The sequence below is a fragment of the Amaranthus tricolor genome, chromosome 6 (assembly GCF_026212465.1).
Source record: "Amaranthus tricolor cultivar Red isolate AtriRed21 chromosome 6, ASM2621246v1, whole genome shotgun sequence".
NCBI classification, from domain to species: domain Eukaryota; kingdom Viridiplantae; phylum Streptophyta; class Magnoliopsida; order Caryophyllales; family Amaranthaceae; genus Amaranthus; species Amaranthus tricolor.
In genome coordinates, this window is record NC_080052.1 from 24220948 (window position 1) to 24242525 (window position 21578).

Genomic DNA, 21578 nt, shown 5'->3' on the forward strand with positions numbered 1-21578 from the left:
ATATATATATATATATATATATATATATATATATATATATATATATATACACATGTGTGTGTATAAGATACTTATATAATACTCCTTCCTATTCAGTTTATGTATTTCATTTTTTTTTATGGTCAATTCACCTTAATTGTCCCATTTTGTCTTTTTTTTTTCGCAATACCTTTTGTAAAAAGCATGTAGGACATTGTAATGAAGGGGACCTAATAGTACTTAAAACGTAATTTTAAGGCAAAGCAATAGAAGGTTGCCACATGTACTTAGAGCAGTAAAAATATTTTTTAATAGTTCAATTTATACTCATGTCCAAAGGTTACTATAGATTGTGCCAAAAATGAAAGTGAGATAGTTATGATAAATTAATAGAATGTAAAGGGGCAAAAGAAAATATATGAATCATCACATAAATTATTTAAATGTAACAAAATATTGAAATAGTTATGCTAAGAATTTTTTTTTTAAATAGTTGCAATTTATATACTCATGCCCAAATGTTGTTAATGTGGAAAAAAAAATAAAAATTAAGCTAGTAAAGATAAATCAATGAAATTTTAAAGAGCACCATTGTGAGTGTTCTTAGGCAATTGTACAATTTGAATTAATATCTATTTTTCTAACGAAAATTCCATTTAACATAATAAAATTTGTAAATATTTTTAATTTTTCTTATTTGATTTAAATTAATGCTAGAGAATTATTATAACATTAGAAATTAGTTCACCAAAGGAAGATTAAGATATGAAATAGGGATAATCATTTGTAATAACCATACAAAATAAGAGTTGATCAATAAATCCTTTTACACTTGATTAAACTCTATGCGCATATTTTTATTTGGTTAAATTTATAATTTTACAGTCAATAATTATTTATTCAATCATGCAACAATTATATTGTTATAGATATTTGGCATTAATTATTACAATTTTCTGAAAAATATTATAATTTGATAACAACAATATACAAATGCACGTTTTTTTAATAACTATACTTATATATAATTTCACACTAACAAACTATGTGCATTACATGAGTTTTAATACTAGTTGGAAATAATTCAAACTCAGTCAACATCTATATAGCAGAAAACATGTGTAATAGAATAAATAAATTTATTCTATAATAATTTATTTGTTATCTTAAATAGCTTAGTGTACAAGAGAATTTAGAGAATTGCTCTTTAAAAATAGCAATACTCTCATAAAACAGGATGATAGGAGAAGCACCAGCTTTAGGATCAACAACATTACGGATGACATTGAGGGCATCTTCTTTAAGATGGACACATTGATAACCCAAATGACCAGCCAAAACAAGCCCGAAGACCGCAGCCGCAGCTTCACAAGTCTCAACAGGCCACAACTCATTCGCCCTACGAACCCCAGCAACCAAAAGCTTCCCATTGTTGTCCTAGGGGCGTAGCAAAGTTTACCTTGACCTAGGGGCGCATCTAGACCTAGGTTGGCATGGGTCATGGCCCATGGCACGGGTTCTGAAGAAGAAAGTAGCGTGTTAAACTGATGTTCAGTGTTCGAACTCAGACATTCGATGCACTTTAACAAAGGCGTTTCCCGCTAATTACATCATGCCAACGAGTGATCATATAATATCAACCCAGATAATAATTTTTTTCTGAATTCATCCCTGCCTTGTCGCATTTTCGAAGAACACTTAGACTCCAATAAAAGTTTCATATTTTTTCCGGATCCTCATTTGAACTCCCGTTAAACCGCCTAGGATCCGGATTTAACATGAGCTTTCTCTTTTCCTTTGTAATATTAGGAAAAAACAATGATAACTAGTTTTTTTCTTCATTATATTCTAAATTTTCAACGTCTTTGATCATTCATATGAGCTTTCTCTATTTTTAATTTTTGGAGCTCCGCTTCGGATTGAATTAGCCTGAAGATAACAATCAAATAAATAATCAAAAAGTTTACTTTTGTTGTATACTTGAGATTTTTTATATGTATTTTTCATTCCATTCTTTTCATTTAATTTTTACAATTAATATAGTAATATAAGAAAAGTGTGAAAAAAAATAAATAGGAATTTTAAACAGAAGAGAGGGGTTTTTGAGTTGGATTATTTATGGTAGAGTAAATTTTGAGTGGAGTTATTTCCGAGTTGAATCATGCTAGATTTGAGTAAGAGTTGGGTAACTCAATGAGTCAAGGAGTTTTAAATAATTATTTTTCAATTATTAAATTATTTTCAAAAAATATAATATATTTTCTTATTTTTATAAAAAAATGTTTTTTATAAAACAACGGCTACAATGAAGAAATCTTAACTCAAAATAAACAAAATTGACTAAAAATTTAGTGAGTTCCAATTAAAAATGTTTCAATTAAAAATGTTTTGATCAGATTCAACCCATTTTTTCTGATATTTTAGGGTCAGATTTTTTTTTTTGTTACAAGTCAATAATTTCGTGTTATGACCCACTAATTTCTGGTTGGGCTCAAGATCAATTTAGAATCACATCAAAATATAATACTTTTTTACCCCATTAAATTTACTATATTACATGATTCGAAAAGCAAGAGATTTTAAATGTCTAGCAAATTCAAAAGAACACAAAAAGTATTATTAAAACGACTTTTATGGAGACCGGCTCTCTTGAAACGTGTCTTCAACAAGAGCCTAGTCCATTGTTTAGCCAGTATGATCATAGTATTAATGGACTAATCAGTCCCACTAAACACATCTCATAGTAAGACGAGTGCACACAACGATTTACGTTTTTAAAATAATATAGAATAAGAATGTCAATTGAAATACCTCGAATGTAGTGTGCTAATTTCTTGAAGTAGTTCCTTCTCTCTATCATGACTAGCCTCAAGCTATAATAAGAATTAACAAATATCATGACTATAAAACTCTCTAAATTATTATATATAAATATCTTTATGAGATGATGTTAGGAACATCGGGCACCTAATAATGTAAGATAATCTTTGTGAAAACAAGCTAATAAGGAGGTGTTTTGATAATTAATTTTTTTTTATTAATTTTTTAGTTGACTTTTGATTTTTGTTTTTTATTTGATTAAATAATTAAAAAAAATATACGGTAAATAATTTTTAAGTTAAAATTAAAAAGCTACTTATAATAGTTTTTTTTTTTCTTTTGACTTTTGGCTTATATTTTAACAAAAAATAATCCAAATAATAAGATGTGCAAGATTTAGATAGATCAAATGAAGAAGTAGAATAAAAGTAGAAGATCATTAGATTTTTTTAAGTTTTAGATTAGTCTTAGATCTGGTCAAATAAGTATAGAGGTACATTCTATCAACCATATTCTCTCATGTTAATTTATTTTTATTCATTTAATCGATTTTACATTAATTTAAAACTTTGGCGTTGCTTTTGATAAAAATTGTTAATGTTGTGGGTGGAAAAGATGATTTAATTTGGAAATCTAGAATAACTTGTGTTTGAAAAAAAAAGGAATTAAATTTGAAAATCACTTTTTAAATCTTGTCATTCTCAAATTTTTTATTTATAATCTCATAATTAAAATTTACAATTTAAAGTAAGTTAAGTGTTCCCAAACACGACCTAAATGGTTTGTGCAACTCATGATTTATTATAAATTATAGTAATTTAATTCCGAATCTTAAGGGTACAAAACTAAAAATAGAGAACATTATCCAAAATATAAGTAAAAGAAATAGTTATACCATAGATTTTTCAATGTCCATAACACTTGTAGAAGTACACCCTCTATCGCCACTGATATTAACTGAAAATGAGATTATCTTAAATTGAGCATTATTATACATTTAATTTATTTTGTAATTTAATCTCAAAATTAATTATGTCATTTACCATTAAATGAATTGGAAGAAACTTGTTTCATCGCACTTAAAATACTTTCCTGTCATGAAGTACAAGAATAAATAAACACTTGTTGTAGCTGTATTGTAAGCTGTAGTATATAATAAATCGAACATAGGATTTTAATAATAGAGACTCTTAAAAATTATTTATAATAATTAGACAAAAAAATTATTGGGTTCATAACTAACCACTGTAGAAACTCGTATAATGAACAATTTTATTAGCATCGATATATATAAACATATAATATGAAAATAAAAAAGCTAGAGATATTTATGTAGTAAAAACACTCAATTTTGACAGTTATATGTATAAATTAACTCTATAACATTGAAAATTGTCAACAATATATTATGCATTATATTATATTCTCTAATTTATTCAATTTAACTATAAATAAATGCTAGTATAAGATACTTTAATAGCAGAGATATTAGTCAAGATCAAATATCATGTCATTTTTATTCAATTTAACTATAAATACATGCTTGTCAAAGATATTTTAATCGTAGAGATAATACTGGTAAACATCAAATGCCATTTCAATTTTCTTCGGCCAATAAATGATTTTCATTTGGCAAACTCTTTTTAATTGTGACATTAAAAATTTTTCAAACCTTTTAATATAATGTATGATTTTACGTAAGATTTTTAATGATTTTTTTCTTGAAAAAATCGGTATAATTTGTAATTTATGCACTGCATACAATAATATATACAGAATGATATATATTCCGTAGGGTAAAACCATACCCTTTGCATGAGATTTGCTTGCAGAATTGATTGTAGATGTGAAAATAGACTATCTTTAGGATTATTTGTTGATATTTCACCAGTTGGAGGAGGTAGCAAGCTGGTAAGGAAAGGAGTAGTAGTACCAACCTGTGTAACATGATCCATATTTCTTAAAATCTCATTTTTCATTCACCATTTAACATTTTCTCATTATACTGTATTGTCTCTTTGGCAAATAATTATTAGTTGGAGTTATTAGTTGAATCGATGAACTAGATTTGTTGGTTGATAAGTCAACAGTTATGAAGTTGTTTTGTAAAAAATAATTATCAGCTATTGTTATTTACTGAGAAGTAGTAAAAAGCCAATGCCTATGAAAAAGCTACTTATAGTAATTTTTGATTTTGACTTAAGAGCTAATTTTTTAGCTGGAGCTAACTTAAAGACATTTACCAACTTAACCTGTTTGACTAACTAAAAAATTAAAAGTCAAAAGTCAACCAAAAAGATATTTACCAAATACGCCCAAAAATATAATATCACATACCTGCACACTGTGACTCTTTTGAAGTATAGTATTAGATGTTGTAGCCTGAAATAAACAAGTAGGTTAAACAACGTATGTTTTCAGTCTTCAGGCAAATAATCTTTTAAGAAATCAATTTAGCTGAAAACTTAAGTTGATTATTAAAACTCTATATACTGAAACTCTATCTGTTACACCCCCACACTATTGATAAATATTTCATTTGATATGCGGATTGATAAATAGTTAAGTTGATGGTTAAAGTCTAAAAATAAAAGAGTTGAAAAATAACAAATGACTACTTCATAGACTCTTGCCAAATGTATTAATTTATTGGGCTATAATTGATAGCGTGGCAATTTTATTTTCTTAAATGTATTAAAGCTAAATTAGGTAAGTATTTAAAAGATATTATTACGTAAGAAATTATTTATGAAAAATATAGTGATTTCAAGTATATCAAAATCATCATAATCATAAAATCATCATAATCAAAATCATAAATAATAAAGAGCTAGAAAATAACAAATGACGATTTCTCTGAACCTTGCCAAATGTATTAATATAATATGGCTATAAATGATTACGTGACAATTTATTTTTCTAAATAAATTTAAAGCTAAATTCCGTAAGTATTTCAAATAGTTATGAGATCAATTCTTTATAACTAAATAACAATCTTAAAGAAATTAATTGTATCAAAAATATTTTATGAGATCAATTCTTTATACCTAAGTATTTAAAATGTTTCAAATAAATATTTTTTAAAAATATATTTATTTAAATTATTAAATGTTGTTTAAATTAGGTTAAAATTAAAACTAAATAAATTAGTTTAATCGACTCAAAATAAGCTTAATTCATTCATAAATAGTTAGTTTATTTTATTTAATTAAATATTAGAAGACCATCAAAAATATAATTTAAAATATAATTTTAGGGCTAAATTAGATTAAAAATTTTAGTAACTAAGTTGTATTATTATCCAAAGGTAATTATTTTCTTTAAAATATATATATTTATATATTTTTCTCAAACAAAAGAGTATTTTTTTTTCTTGCACCGTTCATTGAAAATTTTATTTATATATATCTCCAAACTAAATAAAACAAGCTTTTAAACTAGTATGTCATATATATAACTCTAACATAATTCATCCATTACAGAATTACTCTTAACATTTCACTCTATAGACCCACTTTTCTATATTTAACTAAGTTTCTTAACATAAACAAGGTGCATTAATACTTATATGATTTAAGTACCTTTTCATGATCAATATTTTCAGAAGTAACTTTAAAACGACCTTTTTGCTGGATTAATTTTGCTTCGATATCTTCAGTATTAACTGTAACAAAAAGTATTAAATTATCCTTTGTGAGAAATACTTTTGAATTTCATATATTTTGCATTATTTAGGAAAAAAATTCTCATATTATAATTTAAAATGATGCAATATGAGTAAGACGGAATACTAGTAATGATAAACAATAAAGGTATATGTTTTATTCAAGACAAGCATGCCTGGTGGGCTTTTTGATGTACTTGGAGTTGTTCCTGAGGATGTTTCATCCACGGTCATTAGCATTTCTTTTGGTGATCGCAAACTTAAACTGAAACATTAAACAAATATTTTCTTATTAATGTTTATAACGTTTGTATGGTCGTTTTAAGTAATTTTATAGTGGTTGTCTTTTAAAGTTAACTAATTAAATTTAGGAAAAATTACTTAGAATAATTCAATCTTTTTATGATTTTCCTATAATAATCTCACTTATTGATTATGATTAATCCCAACTTTAAGGGGTATTTACCTAGAATAAGCTTGGGTAACCCGATGACCTGCTATAATTGGTAATTCACCAAAAAAATAAATTGAAAATTAATTTAAAATTAGAGAAAAATTTTGAAAATTTTACATAAAAAATTCTAAATAATAAAAAAAATCATAAATTTTTTTTGAACATTTTTTTCGACATTTTATTTTAATTTGTCTTTTTTTGAAATAAATAAAACTTGTTATAGCAAGTCATTCGGTCACCGGATTCACTCTAGAAAAATATCCCTTAAAGTTGGAATTATTCATGGTTAATTAATAGGTTAGATTATTGTAGGAAAACCAAAAATAAGTTGGATTATTCTAGGTAATGTTTCCTAAAATCTAAATAATTAATTTTTTTTACTGAGTATAAAAATGATTAAAAGCAAATGACTCTTGAAAAGTATTATTTTTTTGACATACATTAAAAATAATTTTGATTTATGCTTAATAATCTCAAACTTAATTTTAATATTTTATATATTTTAAGGAAAAATTATTTAGAAGAATCCAACATTTTTATGATTTTCCTACAATAATTTCACTTATTAAAATTGAGATTATTCATGGTTAATCAATAAATGAGATTATTATAAAAAAAATCATAAAAAGATTGAATTATTCTAAGTAACTCTTCTTTAAAATTATTGTAATTATTGACTTTGAAACCAACCACCGTAAAATTACCCCTTGTTTTGAATATCATATTCATCGATCATCACTATTCACTAACCATTCTGCTCTAGGGTGTGGTATTTCTAGTGTATAGCCACATGCAGATGAACTTGCTCTTCTAGTATGCAAGGGTGCACACTTATTCATTACCATTTTCCCTTTACTTTCTCCATTTGTTGTCATATTGTCCACATTTTCAAGTGGGCGAGGAGATGAACATGCTGATGTGGATTTTTCATAATTTGAACTAGATATACTTGAATCATTATTCGGTTTCTCAGATTTAGTCCTGAAAATATTAATCCAACGTAAAGGAAAAATTAGAAAACTAAGGGGGTAGGTGACCGACCTCGATACCCCTAGTTCGCATGCAAATCGTCGTTAAGTTCGTATGTGGGAGTAATTAATTAGGGTAGGAACATCATTTTTTTCGATTTACCATTCAGTTTTTGATCGAATATTCACCGATATGGGACAAAATATCCCAACATTTAGAAAAGGCTCCAATAACTTATAAAGTTAGACTTATTGTGATACTATGTTAAATTGAGTTAGACTTATTATCAATGTCAACATTTAATCTGGGAAACATGATGAGTACACACTTCATAAGTCGAGAAAATACAATCCCAAAATCACATGATAACGGTAGAAAAGGCTCCAATAACTTATAAAGTATGCACGTCACATTTAATTCATCGATATGGGACAAAATATCCCAACAAAAAAAGTAGGTGCATACACTTTATAAGTCAAAGAAATACCATTCCGTAACCATACTGCAATGCGAGAAAGGGCTTCAATAACTGATAAAGTATATCCATTTTTAATTCATTAATGTGAGACAAATCATCCAATAATACGAAAAATATTCATTTATACATTATGTTGGTAGGTAATTAAGTATTACCTGGGGACTCTATTTGTGAACACATTTTTCGGAGGTGGTGTATGTGATGAGTAATTTGATAAGTCATTATCCTATAAAAAACACAAATGCATCATTAGTTAAAACAATTATATGCAACTTCTTGTTTCTTATCTTGTAAACATACAATATCTGAAATTTGTGAATGATAATCCAAGGGGCTATCCACAATACTTCCATCATCTTTATCAAATATAATGGCATCATCTTGAATCTACATTATATATGAGAAAACCACACATTAGAACAAGGGCAAAGTAAATATTAATAAATTATTTAAAGTTTTAGTGCAATTTTAAAAATTATAATATTTTTTTAACAATTTTGTATTCTTAAAAAACTTAGCATATAAAAAAAATAAACACTTAACATATATACTACATAATTTAATATTCAGTGCCCTAATTTTTTTGGCCCAGTATTGTTGAACATGCTCAGAACCTCCATATTAGAATTATTTTATAAATCATAATTAAATTAATTTTTACAGAGTAAGATTGAATACATCTAACTCTTTTAAATATCCCTTTACGTGGAAGCCACTTAAATCGCATTGTGATAAGTGCGATTATTTGCACTTATTCATGTCATTTTTATGCACCTTATGTGATGTTTTAGGGGGTATTAGGTACTGTTGATAGTATTATTTGATATTTTTGTCTCATATGTTTAATATTGTATTTCATGTAATTTTGAGGCGAAAATCGGAGTTTTATTAGGTTTCGAGGGTGATAAGAGGGTGAAGGCTTGGAGAAATGGCCTAAGACCCCTAAAGAAGTGAAGAGATCGAGCCAAACAAGCCCCAAGAGAAAGAAACGAGTCGTAGCTAAGCTGTGTCAAAAAGCCACGACCCATCGCAGAGCATTTGGAGTCTAGAGGCAAAGCGACGAGTCGTCCCCAGGATGCCACGACTCGTCGCATATCTATTGATCTGAACATATCAATCTAGAGACAAAGCGACGAGTCATCCCCAATTTGCCACGACTCGTCGCATACTCACTTAAGTCAAAATACCCAGGCAGAGACAAAGCGACGACTTGTCGCCCCTGATGTCACGAGTCATCGCCAGCACGTCAGGTGTCTTTCACGTGCGTTTTTCAATTATTTTTTAGGAAATACTGTAAATAGCGGTAGTTATTTTTATCAAGTGTCAGTTTTTTAGTTTTAATTTTCAGATTCTTTCTTTTTGTTCTTCTTCTTTGAGAGCTTTCATTGTTGAAAAACTCCATTGTTATGTTTATTTTTATTGCAATTTACATTTATATTCTTCTCCATTAGTAAGTGTTCTTGATTTATTACTTTATTGCTTGTCTTTTTGCATCAAATTATTCATTATTATCATGTGTAGTATTTCAATTAGGTTTTCATTTATCATTAATTGCATGTTCGTCACCATGTCTAGTGAGTAGATTTCTTCTCTAGGGTTAATGGATTAACCCTGATTGAAGAATGGAATAATATTTTATCAATTAATTGTGTGAAATTTGGGTCTATGATTAAACCTACGTTTAATGATTCGTAGTTTAAATATCTTTATTAACCTTTTCAATAAAACGTAAGTTTGTGATTAGGATTAATTTAGGATTGAGATATATTTAAGTTAAATTCCTATTAGTTTAGCCAACGAAATGAAAGTTTGAGGATTAACACTAGTAAGGTCTTAAACCGATATTGATTAATAAAGCAGAAACTTGAGATTAATTAGATCATGTTTAATTATGCCAAAGACTCAAATTCATATAATTATGAGGGTAATTGACTCCCATGTTAGAATTAGGTGATTTCCGACACCCTAGATTTGTCATATTATTATTATCTTCGTATTAATCATTGTCTTAGAATTAATTATTAGTTTTAATTGCATTAATTTAGTTATTGCTCACACTAGTGTTAGTTCTCAACCCAACTATTTGTTGATCCGTGTCTGGTAGTCATAAATTAAACAAATTAGTTAATTCGCTTCTCTGATTTCGACCCGTATTACTACACGTACACCCGTACACTTGCGATTTAATAAAATTTGCACATCACATTGATATTATGAAATATAGTTGTTGTATCAAATTTAGAATGGAGTATATACAGATTTACTATTACTATTATATTCATACCAAGGAAGCTTGAGCTTTTACATCTTCCAAATTGAAATTCCAACTGCTAATACCTCTTTTATATTCACTCTGCATTCAATTTATGATCACATATAAGAATCATCATCGGTATATAACAAATGATTGATAATTAATAGCTAATTGAAATTGTTTGGCAAATAATTGATTATATATAGCTAATAACTAATTGAAATAGATAATTTGAAAAGTTAATTTGAACATGTAGATGCAAGTAGTTTAATTTAAATTACGTGATTCGTAAAACTATGTTGTTTCAACCAACTAATTTACCAAAAACGAACATTTGATCATAGTTTGAATACCCAATTATCTATTTATACTAATTAATCTAAAATTGTCTAACAAACTATTAGCCACATAGAGTTCCATTTTCAACATTTGTAGAAAAAATTTACCTAGATAGTCTTGCCTACTCCAAAATAAAAATTAAAAAAATTGAAAAAATTTTAAAAATCCAACCTGAGAGAGTTCCTCTTTTTCACCAAAAGCCATTTTCTTTTGTGCAAGCATATCTTCTTCTTTCATCTATACATATACAAAAATAACAATTTATATTAAAAAACGATGCATTATTAAATGAACTTCATATATATATATATATATATATATATATATATATATATATATATATATATATATATATATATATATATATATATATATATATATATATATATATATATATATATATATAAGCTTCATATATATATATATATATATATGGAGAAGTTCTAATGCAAACTGTGCTTAAGTGTGAACCATACGAACCTTGTTATTTTTTGGCAAAAATGTGTTACACATTTTAGCCAAAAAATAACAAGGTTCGCACGATTCACACTTAAGCACAGTTCGCACTGGAACTCGACCTATATATATATATACATATAAGGTGACAAAATTATTGTGAAAAAGAGAAAGTAATAAAAAAAAAAAAACCTTAAGTGTTTTTATTCGATCTCCAAGAGGTGGTAAGTTATCTAAAAGCGTTTGATATATATAGTCATTTGATCTAGCTTGCTTGAAAAAGGAATGCTTTATCAACTTTTTTGCTGAAGGCCTTTTTGAAGGATCTTTAACTAAGCAACTAGCTATCATTTGCTTAAATGACTGAAAAAAGTGAAACCATGTTAACATATTGATGTTGTTGATGATGATGGTGGTCATGAGTTATGACAATCTCCTATTAATTTTAAATTGTATAACATATAATGTTGAAATATGACAATTAAATTGATTTTGTATGTATATAAAAAGATGAATGTTATGCTATTTTTTTATAATATTTTGGATTTGCCCTTGATAAGGTGGATGATGGTGATTGTTAATGAATCAAATCAATCAAAAACTTAAGCTAATGGTTGAAGACACAAGATATGTTACATATTCTATCACGTGCGTCCCTTCACATGAGAGTCTAGAGCTATTTGGGTAGACATGTTGTAACAGACTCAAAATTCTTAATTTTAATCTTCCGATTAATTATTCTAAATTTTCAATTCAAATCTCTAATCCTTTGATTATTCATTTCAAACCATCTTTAATTCCTAAATCTTTTTCGATTTTGTAATTTCTTTCAAATATTAAACTTAAAAATAGTATTTTGTTTAAAATCTTTTTATAAGCACTAAAATATTATTTTATTATTTTATATTACGAAAAGTAAAATTTTATTATTATATTCACGGTTTTGTAAAACGTTACGTTTTAACTTTCTTCCTTAAACTAACATTACTACTTATTATTTTAACCTTATAATTTTGATTTAATTATTTTATACATAAAAATGAGTCGTATTTTTATTATTAACATTAAGTATAGTTTAAGAAAAAATTTTAAATAAACTACATATTTTCATGATCAAATTTACCTATTATTTTAAAGTATATTCACTTCTACATACTAGAACAAAAACTTGATGAACCAAAATCCTCTCTATGGTATTCCATGATGTTCATCACTTACACAAGCTATCACCATTTCCTTAAACAAGCTAATCTTATTCTACACTCCAAACTCTTACACATTTACTTACACACTCCAACTCTTAGACATTCACTTACACACTCTAAATCACTTGCACAAGTTAACCTTCTTCTATACTCCTAACACTCTTTTTCATACAATCTAATGAACTACAAAGTTGCCCAAACCCATTATAAATAACCCCCTTAGCCATGAGATCACTTACACCACCATCATCAAATCTTTCTAACATTCTTTCTTATATTTTCACTTCATTAAAATCTTACTACATTAATACCTTTATTAATTGAAGAAATTCAAGAACATGGAGCTTAGAACACTCTTTATTTAGCTTAAATCATCATCATTATTTTGGGAGTTTGGATTAATTATCTTTAGAGCATTATTATCTATCTTGGAGGGTCTTATTCCTTATTATTTTCCTAATTAGTATTTTGTACTAATCCTTGGTGTTAGTATGGTATAACTTCTTATCCTACTCTTTTTGTGGAATTTTACATTATATTGACTTTATAATATGCAAAGTATGAAATATGTTTATACATTTTAGTAGAAGTTAGTTTAATGAAATTATGATCAAGATTATATTAAGTATTTGTATGCTAAAAGTATTTTTAGTATGTTAATTTAATAATATTTGAATAAGTTTAGGAAGTTGGGTGCAAAATTATGTTCTAGTGATATTAAGTATGATTTATGTTATAAACTAGTGCTAGTATGTTTATGAGTTATGTGTTACATTAGAAATGATATTATATTTAAGAATTTGTTTTATGTTAGAATTTTTTATTAATATGTTTATGTTAGCCTTCAAACTAGTTTATAAGGTAGTAAGTTATTTTATGAACGTATTCTACTAAGTATGATTATATTAAGAATATTGTTATTATACTTTATTCTGAGATTTAAGTTTATCCTTAAAGTTATAATAAATTTCTAAGTTATTGCGTTAAGTTTTTATTTTTTTTTAAGTGGTTATGTTAATCATTTAAATCTAGAATTTACTATAATAAATTAAATGAAGTTGTTTTGTTAGTGAAAAAGACCCCAAAATACTCATAGGCCATTCGACCATTATCATATTAAAAAGAAAAAGAGTTTGATCTATTTTTTTATATTATTATAAGCTATTTTGTGATAATATTAAAATAAAATCTTAAAAGTTATTTTTGAGAAAGTTTTATAAGTTATTAAATATTAAAGTGATTTTCTTGAATATATGAGATCTCATAATTAAAAAAATAACTTTTATGACATTTAATTACTATTTAGTACAAAATAATATTTTATTTGCTAACTATTTGACCAAAATTTATATAAAAAGATGTAAAAGTATTTTTAGTAAACTTGTTCTTAAACTATGTGTGAAATATTGATTTTTGTGAAATTATAAGTTTTATTTGTTTTATAACTAGAATGTTGATTTTTGCGAATCTAATAAGTTTACTTGTTTTTTCAAATTTGAAATAATTGTTTTTGGTGAACTTGTTAAATTTTGGAAACTTATCCAAAGGTTTATCCAAAGGTTGCAGTTTAACTTGAATTTTAATTAGAATGTTTGATTTTGTGAGGAGAACAAAGTTTTATTTATTTTAAAGTTGGAAATTTTAATTTTGGGAACTAATTTTAAGAAAAATAGATTTTAGTAGCTACTTGTGGAAAATACTAATTTGGAGACTATTAATAGTATATTAAGTTATTAGTGTGAATTTAGTGAGCTATTAAAATAAAGTTATAAATAAAATTTAATGTGTAAAAATTAAGTAATGAACATATAAAGACGTAAAGGTAAATTAAACGTTATGATTAAGAATTATATTAAATAAATGAAGTTACCACCTAGGTTGGTCAAAGTCAAATTAAAAGTCAACTTGTAGTAATAAAAATGTGATGTACTTGTGTGAAATGTATTGATTGAATGACCTTGATAGTAAGGTATTGTCGAACCATGGACCGGCATGTAAGACAGGGGGTTCGCTACCTATCCTGTAGAGCTCGAGCATAAATATTGTATTGGAGGGGTGACGACTCCCGCCACAGTTAGGGTTTAGGACTACGGTCCTCACCTAACCAGACCCTTACATATATCAGGTGTCATATTGATGTGCTTGTTGATCAGTGATAAACTTGATTAGTGTTGATGCTATGATGCATGGTACGGTTATGAGTATTAACCAAATAAACTTACTCAAGTGTTAAGATTACCGAATTGTATAAGTGGTAGTAACGTACTTCTGTCAGGATCGAGAATGGTATCTTAATGACTTAAAAGTATGTAACAGAAAAAGAACATGGTAAAAGTATATGGTGGTGTGAATTAAGTATAAGTTCGTACTTAAATTATTATTTTGTATATGTAGCGTATAATTTCCGTATTTTGAGCTGGATAGGAAGTTATGCTCGGTGTTAAGCGCTGACCGATTCAATCGGTTGTCATCCGTATCATGGATGGCAGCATTTTGCAGGATTTAGTTCAGGTTCGGATCCAGGCCGCAGCAATTACTATTTATCGAGAACTTAGCTGCTTTTTGTATCTTTATTGATGACTTGATGATGATGTATTTTTTTCTTTTTGAGCAAACAATATTCTTATCAGAGGTAATAATATTTTACTTTTGTTTTAAACAGTTTTAGTTTTATGATTTAAAGTTTTTAACAGTTCAGCATTTTAAGACTTCCGCAATATTATTTGTATTAAACATTATTATTAAATGTTAATTATGTATTGAGATTGTCACTCATGTTACACATGTGTAGAAGTGTGGATGCGCACATGTGCTGAATATTCCACGGGTGATTGAGATTCGAATCTGTGACCTCATGTCACGTGGGCTCTGATACTATGTAAAGAAACCAACTCAACCAAAAGCTTAAGATGATGGTTGAAGCCCCAGAATATATTATATACTCTAACACACATGTCATTCTCATACATAGTGCCAAATATTTCACTTGGAATCAAGGATGTACGAGATTTGAATTTGTTAATCTTCTATCACGTTGGCTTTTGATACTATGTCAAAGAAAGACTCAATCAAAAGCTTAACCTTAGGGATGGCAAGTGAGTGCAGTTTCATGAATTTCATACCGCGTTTGTCTTAGTCGAGGTGGTGTGGGTATGAATTTATGGGTTGTGGGTGAGTATGGATATGAAAAGTCGATTAGGGCATGGCTACGTAGAGGATAGGTGATGATATGGGATCTTATTTGCCCTATACTCACCCGCACGTCTCATACCAACCTATCTTTTATGCATAATATACTATCTTATAATAATTTTATATATTAATAATTGAATTGACAAAAGTTTTTAAATTTTTTTTTTTCTAAAATAGTATTACTAAAGATACTTTATATTTTTGAGCTATTAATAGTGTTTTTACGATGTAAAGTTTAATAATAGTTTAATTAATATGATGATTTAAAAACCATTAACATTCATGTTTCAGATCAAATTAGAAAAAAAAATTATAAGGAATAATTATGATGGTATAGAACGCATATAACACGAATATTGAGTGCATACGAGGCCTGTATAAAAATTCCACTCGCTATAGGGAACAAGTAGGTGGTTGGTATGAAAATATAAGGTGGGTATGAGTATGGCCGGGGAGGTATCCACACCCGTCAGTCCTTTTTGTCAATTCTATTAAAGTTAATGATTGAAACCACATTACAAGATATATTATATTTATATACAAGTCATGAATTGATGATTATGAGAATGATATATGATGGTGATGAGTGATGATGATATATCATGATGATGGCGATGATTCAATCCTCTTACCTTAGAAAACTTCTTATCTGTGTCATAATTAAGGCTTGGTGGTGGACTTTGTAAGGTCATAAGTAAGACCTGAACAGAATAACCAAAAACAAGAGTATGGCTTAACTTAGAATATTAAATAATAATATATATCTTCCGTTTTATTATATTTGTTGTATTTCATTTTTTTACGCTATTTAGTACATAACATTGATTATTTATATCTTAAACTAGGCTTAACTAAAAATTATAAAAATTTGATAATTATGAAAATATGCGATTAGACGATTCGAATAAAATTTCGCTTGACTATCTTTTTCTTACACTAAAATAAACTTAAAAGATGAATAGTACTATAATGTCTAATATAACAAGTATTTCAGAACGGAGGAAGTATATTATGAGCAACATAAGGTAGTAAAAAAATAATGCACCTTCATAGGAGGATATATAGAGAAAGGAGCATGTCCATGAGCTAGTTCGAGAGCAGTTATGCCGAAGGACCAAATATCAGCTCTACAAAATTAAATGTGGCCTCACACATAGAAGTACATAACATGTGCTTTATAATAATAACAAAACGTAAATATTATTAATATAAAGGTAAAATTGTCGATAATAATTCAATTTTTGCTCAATCAAAAAATAAATTTACTAATTATTTATTTTTAAATGAACAGACAATAGAATATATTGATGATAATAAATCCACCTATTATTTATTCCTAGACTTTATAAAGAAGGTTTGAAGAAGATTAGTAGAAAAAAAACAATTATTAGGTTTATTTTCAGCAATTATATTCATCACCCATTAGAATAGGTGTATTTTAAAATAGATACTCCCTCCGTTTTTTTAAGTTTTTCCACTTTGAGTTTTTTACACATATTAAGAAAAAGAGAATCTTTGGTTGTAGTGGGTATTATTTTAATTAAATAGTATTGTGAAGTAATGATTGTATTGAAAGTATGAGAGAGAAAATAATTATAAATAAAATAGAGGGGGGGGTTTTAAGGGGTAAAAGTGGGATAAAAACTTTCTAAAATAGAAAGTATTCTAAAGTGGAAGAACTTATAAAACTACCCATTATGATAATGTAGAAGAACTTAAAAGAACGGAGGGAGTAATATACATGTTTATTTAAACAATAAAAAGTTGAATTATTGTCATTTTTCTCGAATAAAATTTGAAAATATGCGTACTTGCAGTCGTATCCGTGCAATGTGTCCAATACCTCTGGTGCCATCCTGTTTATTGTTACATAATTGAGTATCAAGATTAAGAGTTTAATTTATATTTAGCAAATGTTGAAATTGAAAATAAAATGATATGGACCCTCAAATGATGGAAAGAAGGTTAGAATAGTCATATTCACATAGCACAATAGTGGTGGTTAGCCAAAATAAGAAAAAAAAAACCTAATATTAAACATAAATAAATTAAGAGTATTTCGAAGGTAATTTAGATATCTCTCTCTTAAAATAATGTTAAAATGTTAATAATATAATAAAAGAAATTTTAGATACAATAAACTCAATCACTAAAGCTCAAAAACCTTAGGAAATTTTTCATAAGTGAAAATTGGTGAAAATTAATTCACATTAGTGAGATTCTTAAAATTTTCATGATGGAAAACTTTTTTTCCATTCAGCATGAGGAAATTTTTGAAAAAGTGAGGCACTTGTGAAGTTCAATCACACGACAAATGTCTCAATAAATGTTAACAACTAATTAAAATTTTTTAAATAGTTTTTTGATTTATAAATAAATTTTAAAAATAAAAAATTTTATACCAATATATATAAAAAGCAATTCTCTATAAATAGACACCATTTTTTATATATTTTGACGCACTGTGGAATAGAGTTAAAGGTCGGAGATAGAGTGGTAGGAGAAATTGGTGAGAAAATTTGTTTTCCACGTCATTGAAAGTGCTCTAACACTTTCAATTGCTCTAACAAAATTATTTGTTAGACGTACATTTCCTTTTTATTTGTGAGTAGGCTAAAATCCTTATAGGTAACAAGGAGAGGAAATTTATCCTTCTTGTATACCGTGAAATTAAGATAAAACAGAAAATGTTCAACCATTTAGTAAATTCAAAATTCTTTTTAGACATTTGTATTAACTTCTTAGTAAACTAAGTTGTTTGATTAGCACTATAGGCATCATGAACAATTTTTCTAGAGCGACCAACATGATACAAAAGTGGAATAATTTAAAATTTTTTTAAAAAAACTTAATAAGAATTTCAAACAATAAAAAGTATCTTATAAAATCCAACCAATCTTTAGTAAGGTGTCATTAGTTAGCACTTAGCACTAAGCAACGTAATATTTGTTTTACATTTTAAATATTTTTCAAATCGCATGAATTTTCAGTATATTTGATTTATGCAATTACTATTAATCAAACATAACGAAACATTTAAAATTTAAAAATCATAAGACTTTCCTAATTATTATTTTCTCTAGGAGATATAAGCATTTAATATTATTATAAGTTGAATAAGTGAAATTTGATGCAACTAAATTTATTTTTTTTGAAAAAATCATGTGTTTATACTTCAAACTTTAAGTTTGCACTTGCTCCTTATCTATTTAGGGGTGTGTAGCAAAATGATTTATTGGACAATTTTAATTAATTTAGGTACAAATAAATAATGGTTAATGATAGAGTATTAAACATATATTAGGTTTCAACTAGCATTTTAAGTTGATGATTGAGGTTCTAATATATGTTATATACTCTCACATCCCTCACATTAAAGACCTTTGGGCTATAGATACAGTACAAGTATCCTTTTACTCAGAGCTAATAATTCCACTTTAAATAAGGCGTGAATGAAATTTAAACCCATAACTTGAAAATCTGTTACCATTTTAAGGTACCCAAAGCTTAAGTTGATAGTCGAGAACCTAATATATATTATATAGTCCTATCACTTGGGTGGTCAAATCATCTAAGACTAGTATTGAATAAATTATTAAAATAACTTATTGTTTTAGGTAATTAAGATAAAGTTATTTCCACATTATTATTTAAAATTATCTAATCAAATTAGTAAATAAAATCAACATAACAAATTAAACATTTCAATTAATTATCATCCACCACAAATCCTAGACTTCAATGTTTAGTTCATAAAATCAACAATCCCCTATTCTCATTTTGATGTAGATGAATCGTTAATAAAATGCATTTATTGAAATATATATACCAGCAAGGTGTCCCCACAAAAGTATTTCTCATTCTTTGTCTGTCACCTGAATCAAACAAACAAGCAGAAACACCCAAATCTCCTAGTTTAATTGCACCACGAGAACCGATTAGAATATTTCCAGCCTGAGATTTACAAAGATATTTTGTCATTTTTAAATTCAAAATTTAGTAAAATTAGAAAACTAAAAAAAAAATATAAAACAAAAATCAATCTTTTTGTTTCTAAATGAAAAAAATTTATTTATTGAGACTTCTGAGAGATTGTGAAGACGTTATTAAGTGTTGTGTGAATGTATGATTTAAAAAGATTATGATAAATTAATTAACTATTAATTACAATATAAAAATTCAACTTCACATTTTGAGTTTTATTTATATTATTTTAACATTTGAAATTTACATATTTTGTATCTAAATCAATTTTCATATTACAAAAGTATATTTAATTATTAGTAAGAAAAATAAATTAAAGCTTTTTACAATTCTTAATAGCTTTGTCTATAATCAAAAACATATATTTAAATTGAATAATTATACTTAATATAAATAAAAAAATACATATAAATTAGTTTATTTATATGGATATTCAAATAATGAACTTACTTTAACATCTCGATGTATATGACCATGATTATGTAGGTATTCTAAACCTTTTAAAACTTCACGTAAGATAGTTGCTATTACAATCTCTTCAAATCCATCCGAATAAGCAACTTTCAACAAATGAAGACATGAACCTCCAGCCATATATGGCATTACTACCCATAAATTATGATCACTAACAAATGAGCAGTGTGATTTCAGAACATTTACGTGATCTACTAAAACCATTGTTTTAGCTTCTTGAGATATAGTATTCTGTAAAATTATATTATAATCATATAATTCAATTACAATAATATTCAATATTATCAAAAATATATCGTAAAACAACCAAATCAACAAAAAAAATATAATCTCGTGTTTCAAGTCTCTAATGTATTATATTTATATTATATTCTGTCATCTTAAATTCATGACTTTTCTCGACGTTAATCAAATTAACAAAAAACTTAAAATTAAAAATTTAAATTTCATAATTATTTATATTTTTCAATCATAAATATTAATCATATAAACATAAAATATTTAAATGTAAAAGAATTGCTTACCAAATCACTATTGTATCGCTCGAAATCAAGAATTTTAATCGCTACAGTCTCATTATTAGGTATACAAAGAGCACGATAAACTGATGCACTAACACCTTCTCCTATCTCCTCGTATAAACTATAGTTTTCTATTCCAATAGGAAAGTTTTTTCTTTCTTTCTCCATTGTTTTTCTAAACACACAACAATATTCCAAATTTTTTACAATATAATTAAAATAGATTATATTTTTATTATAACTTTTCTTACACTTAATATTTTTATGTTATGATAACTTTATGTATGCTTTAAAATATATTTGTGATCTAGTTTTATTTTTAATTATTAATAAATATATTTTAATAGACTAAAATAAGGAGAAAAATTAGGATGTAATAAACATTGCTTTTTTTTCTTTTTCGATAATTAAGGGTAGTCATTAAAAAAAACTATAATAAGATTTAGGATATTAAGAAAAAAATTTAATACTATTTTTTGAAAGTTTAAATCTATTTTTAGATATCTATAAAATAGTAATTTTTTTATATACTAACTATTCTTACAATATTAGAGAGTTTTGAATAAATTCTTAAATGTATTGCTATAACTTTCATTATAAGTGAGCTATACGAATGTCCCTTGAGGGGTATTTATAGGGCTTAAGAGTTTCTTATATATTTTTAATCTCTTTAATGAAGGGTTAAGATTATGTAACATGTAATCATATAGAAATAAAATATATATATATATATATATTTATATATATATATATATATATTTAAGGTATTTCCTAATTAAATATCTAAGA

The 21578-nt window shown here is 26.5% G+C and overlaps 1 protein-coding gene across 1 annotated transcript; it reads right to left on the reverse strand.

Annotated features, from left to right (window-relative positions):
* Positions 1 to 1835: 1835 nt before the first annotated feature.
* Positions 1836 to 20957, reverse strand: LOC130815702 (uncharacterized). Its single transcript, XM_057682189.1, has 21 exons — positions 20793 to 20957; positions 20245 to 20499; positions 19640 to 19764; positions 17622 to 17666; positions 16856 to 16937; positions 16443 to 16511; positions 11606 to 11776; positions 11129 to 11194; positions 10649 to 10717; positions 8665 to 8751; positions 8520 to 8590; positions 8374 to 8388; positions 7668 to 7898; positions 6640 to 6728; positions 6381 to 6502; positions 5137 to 5181; positions 4608 to 4736; positions 3843 to 3891; positions 3695 to 3756; positions 2791 to 2852; positions 1836 to 1908 (listed from the first exon to the last, which is right to left on the reverse strand). Exons 1-21 carry the CDS (start codon positions 20955 to 20957, stop codon positions 1836 to 1838), a joined length of 2082 nt encoding a protein of 693 aa, XP_057538172.1.
* Between the last annotated feature and the right edge of the window lie 621 nt (positions 20958 to 21578).

Coding starts and splice junctions, on each gene's coding strand:
- LOC130815702 (XM_057682189.1), bottom strand. CDS start 20,957: ATGGAGAAAGAAAGAAAAAACTTTCCTATTGGAATAGAAAACTATAGT. Junction 19,765..20,244: donor ATATACATCGAGATGTTAAA/GTAAGTTCATTA, acceptor TGTAAATCTCAG/GCTGGAAATATTCTAATCGG. Junction 1,909..2,790: donor ATTAGCACACTACATTCGAG/GTATTTCAATTG, acceptor TGTTATCTTCAG/GCTAATTCAATCCGAAGCGG.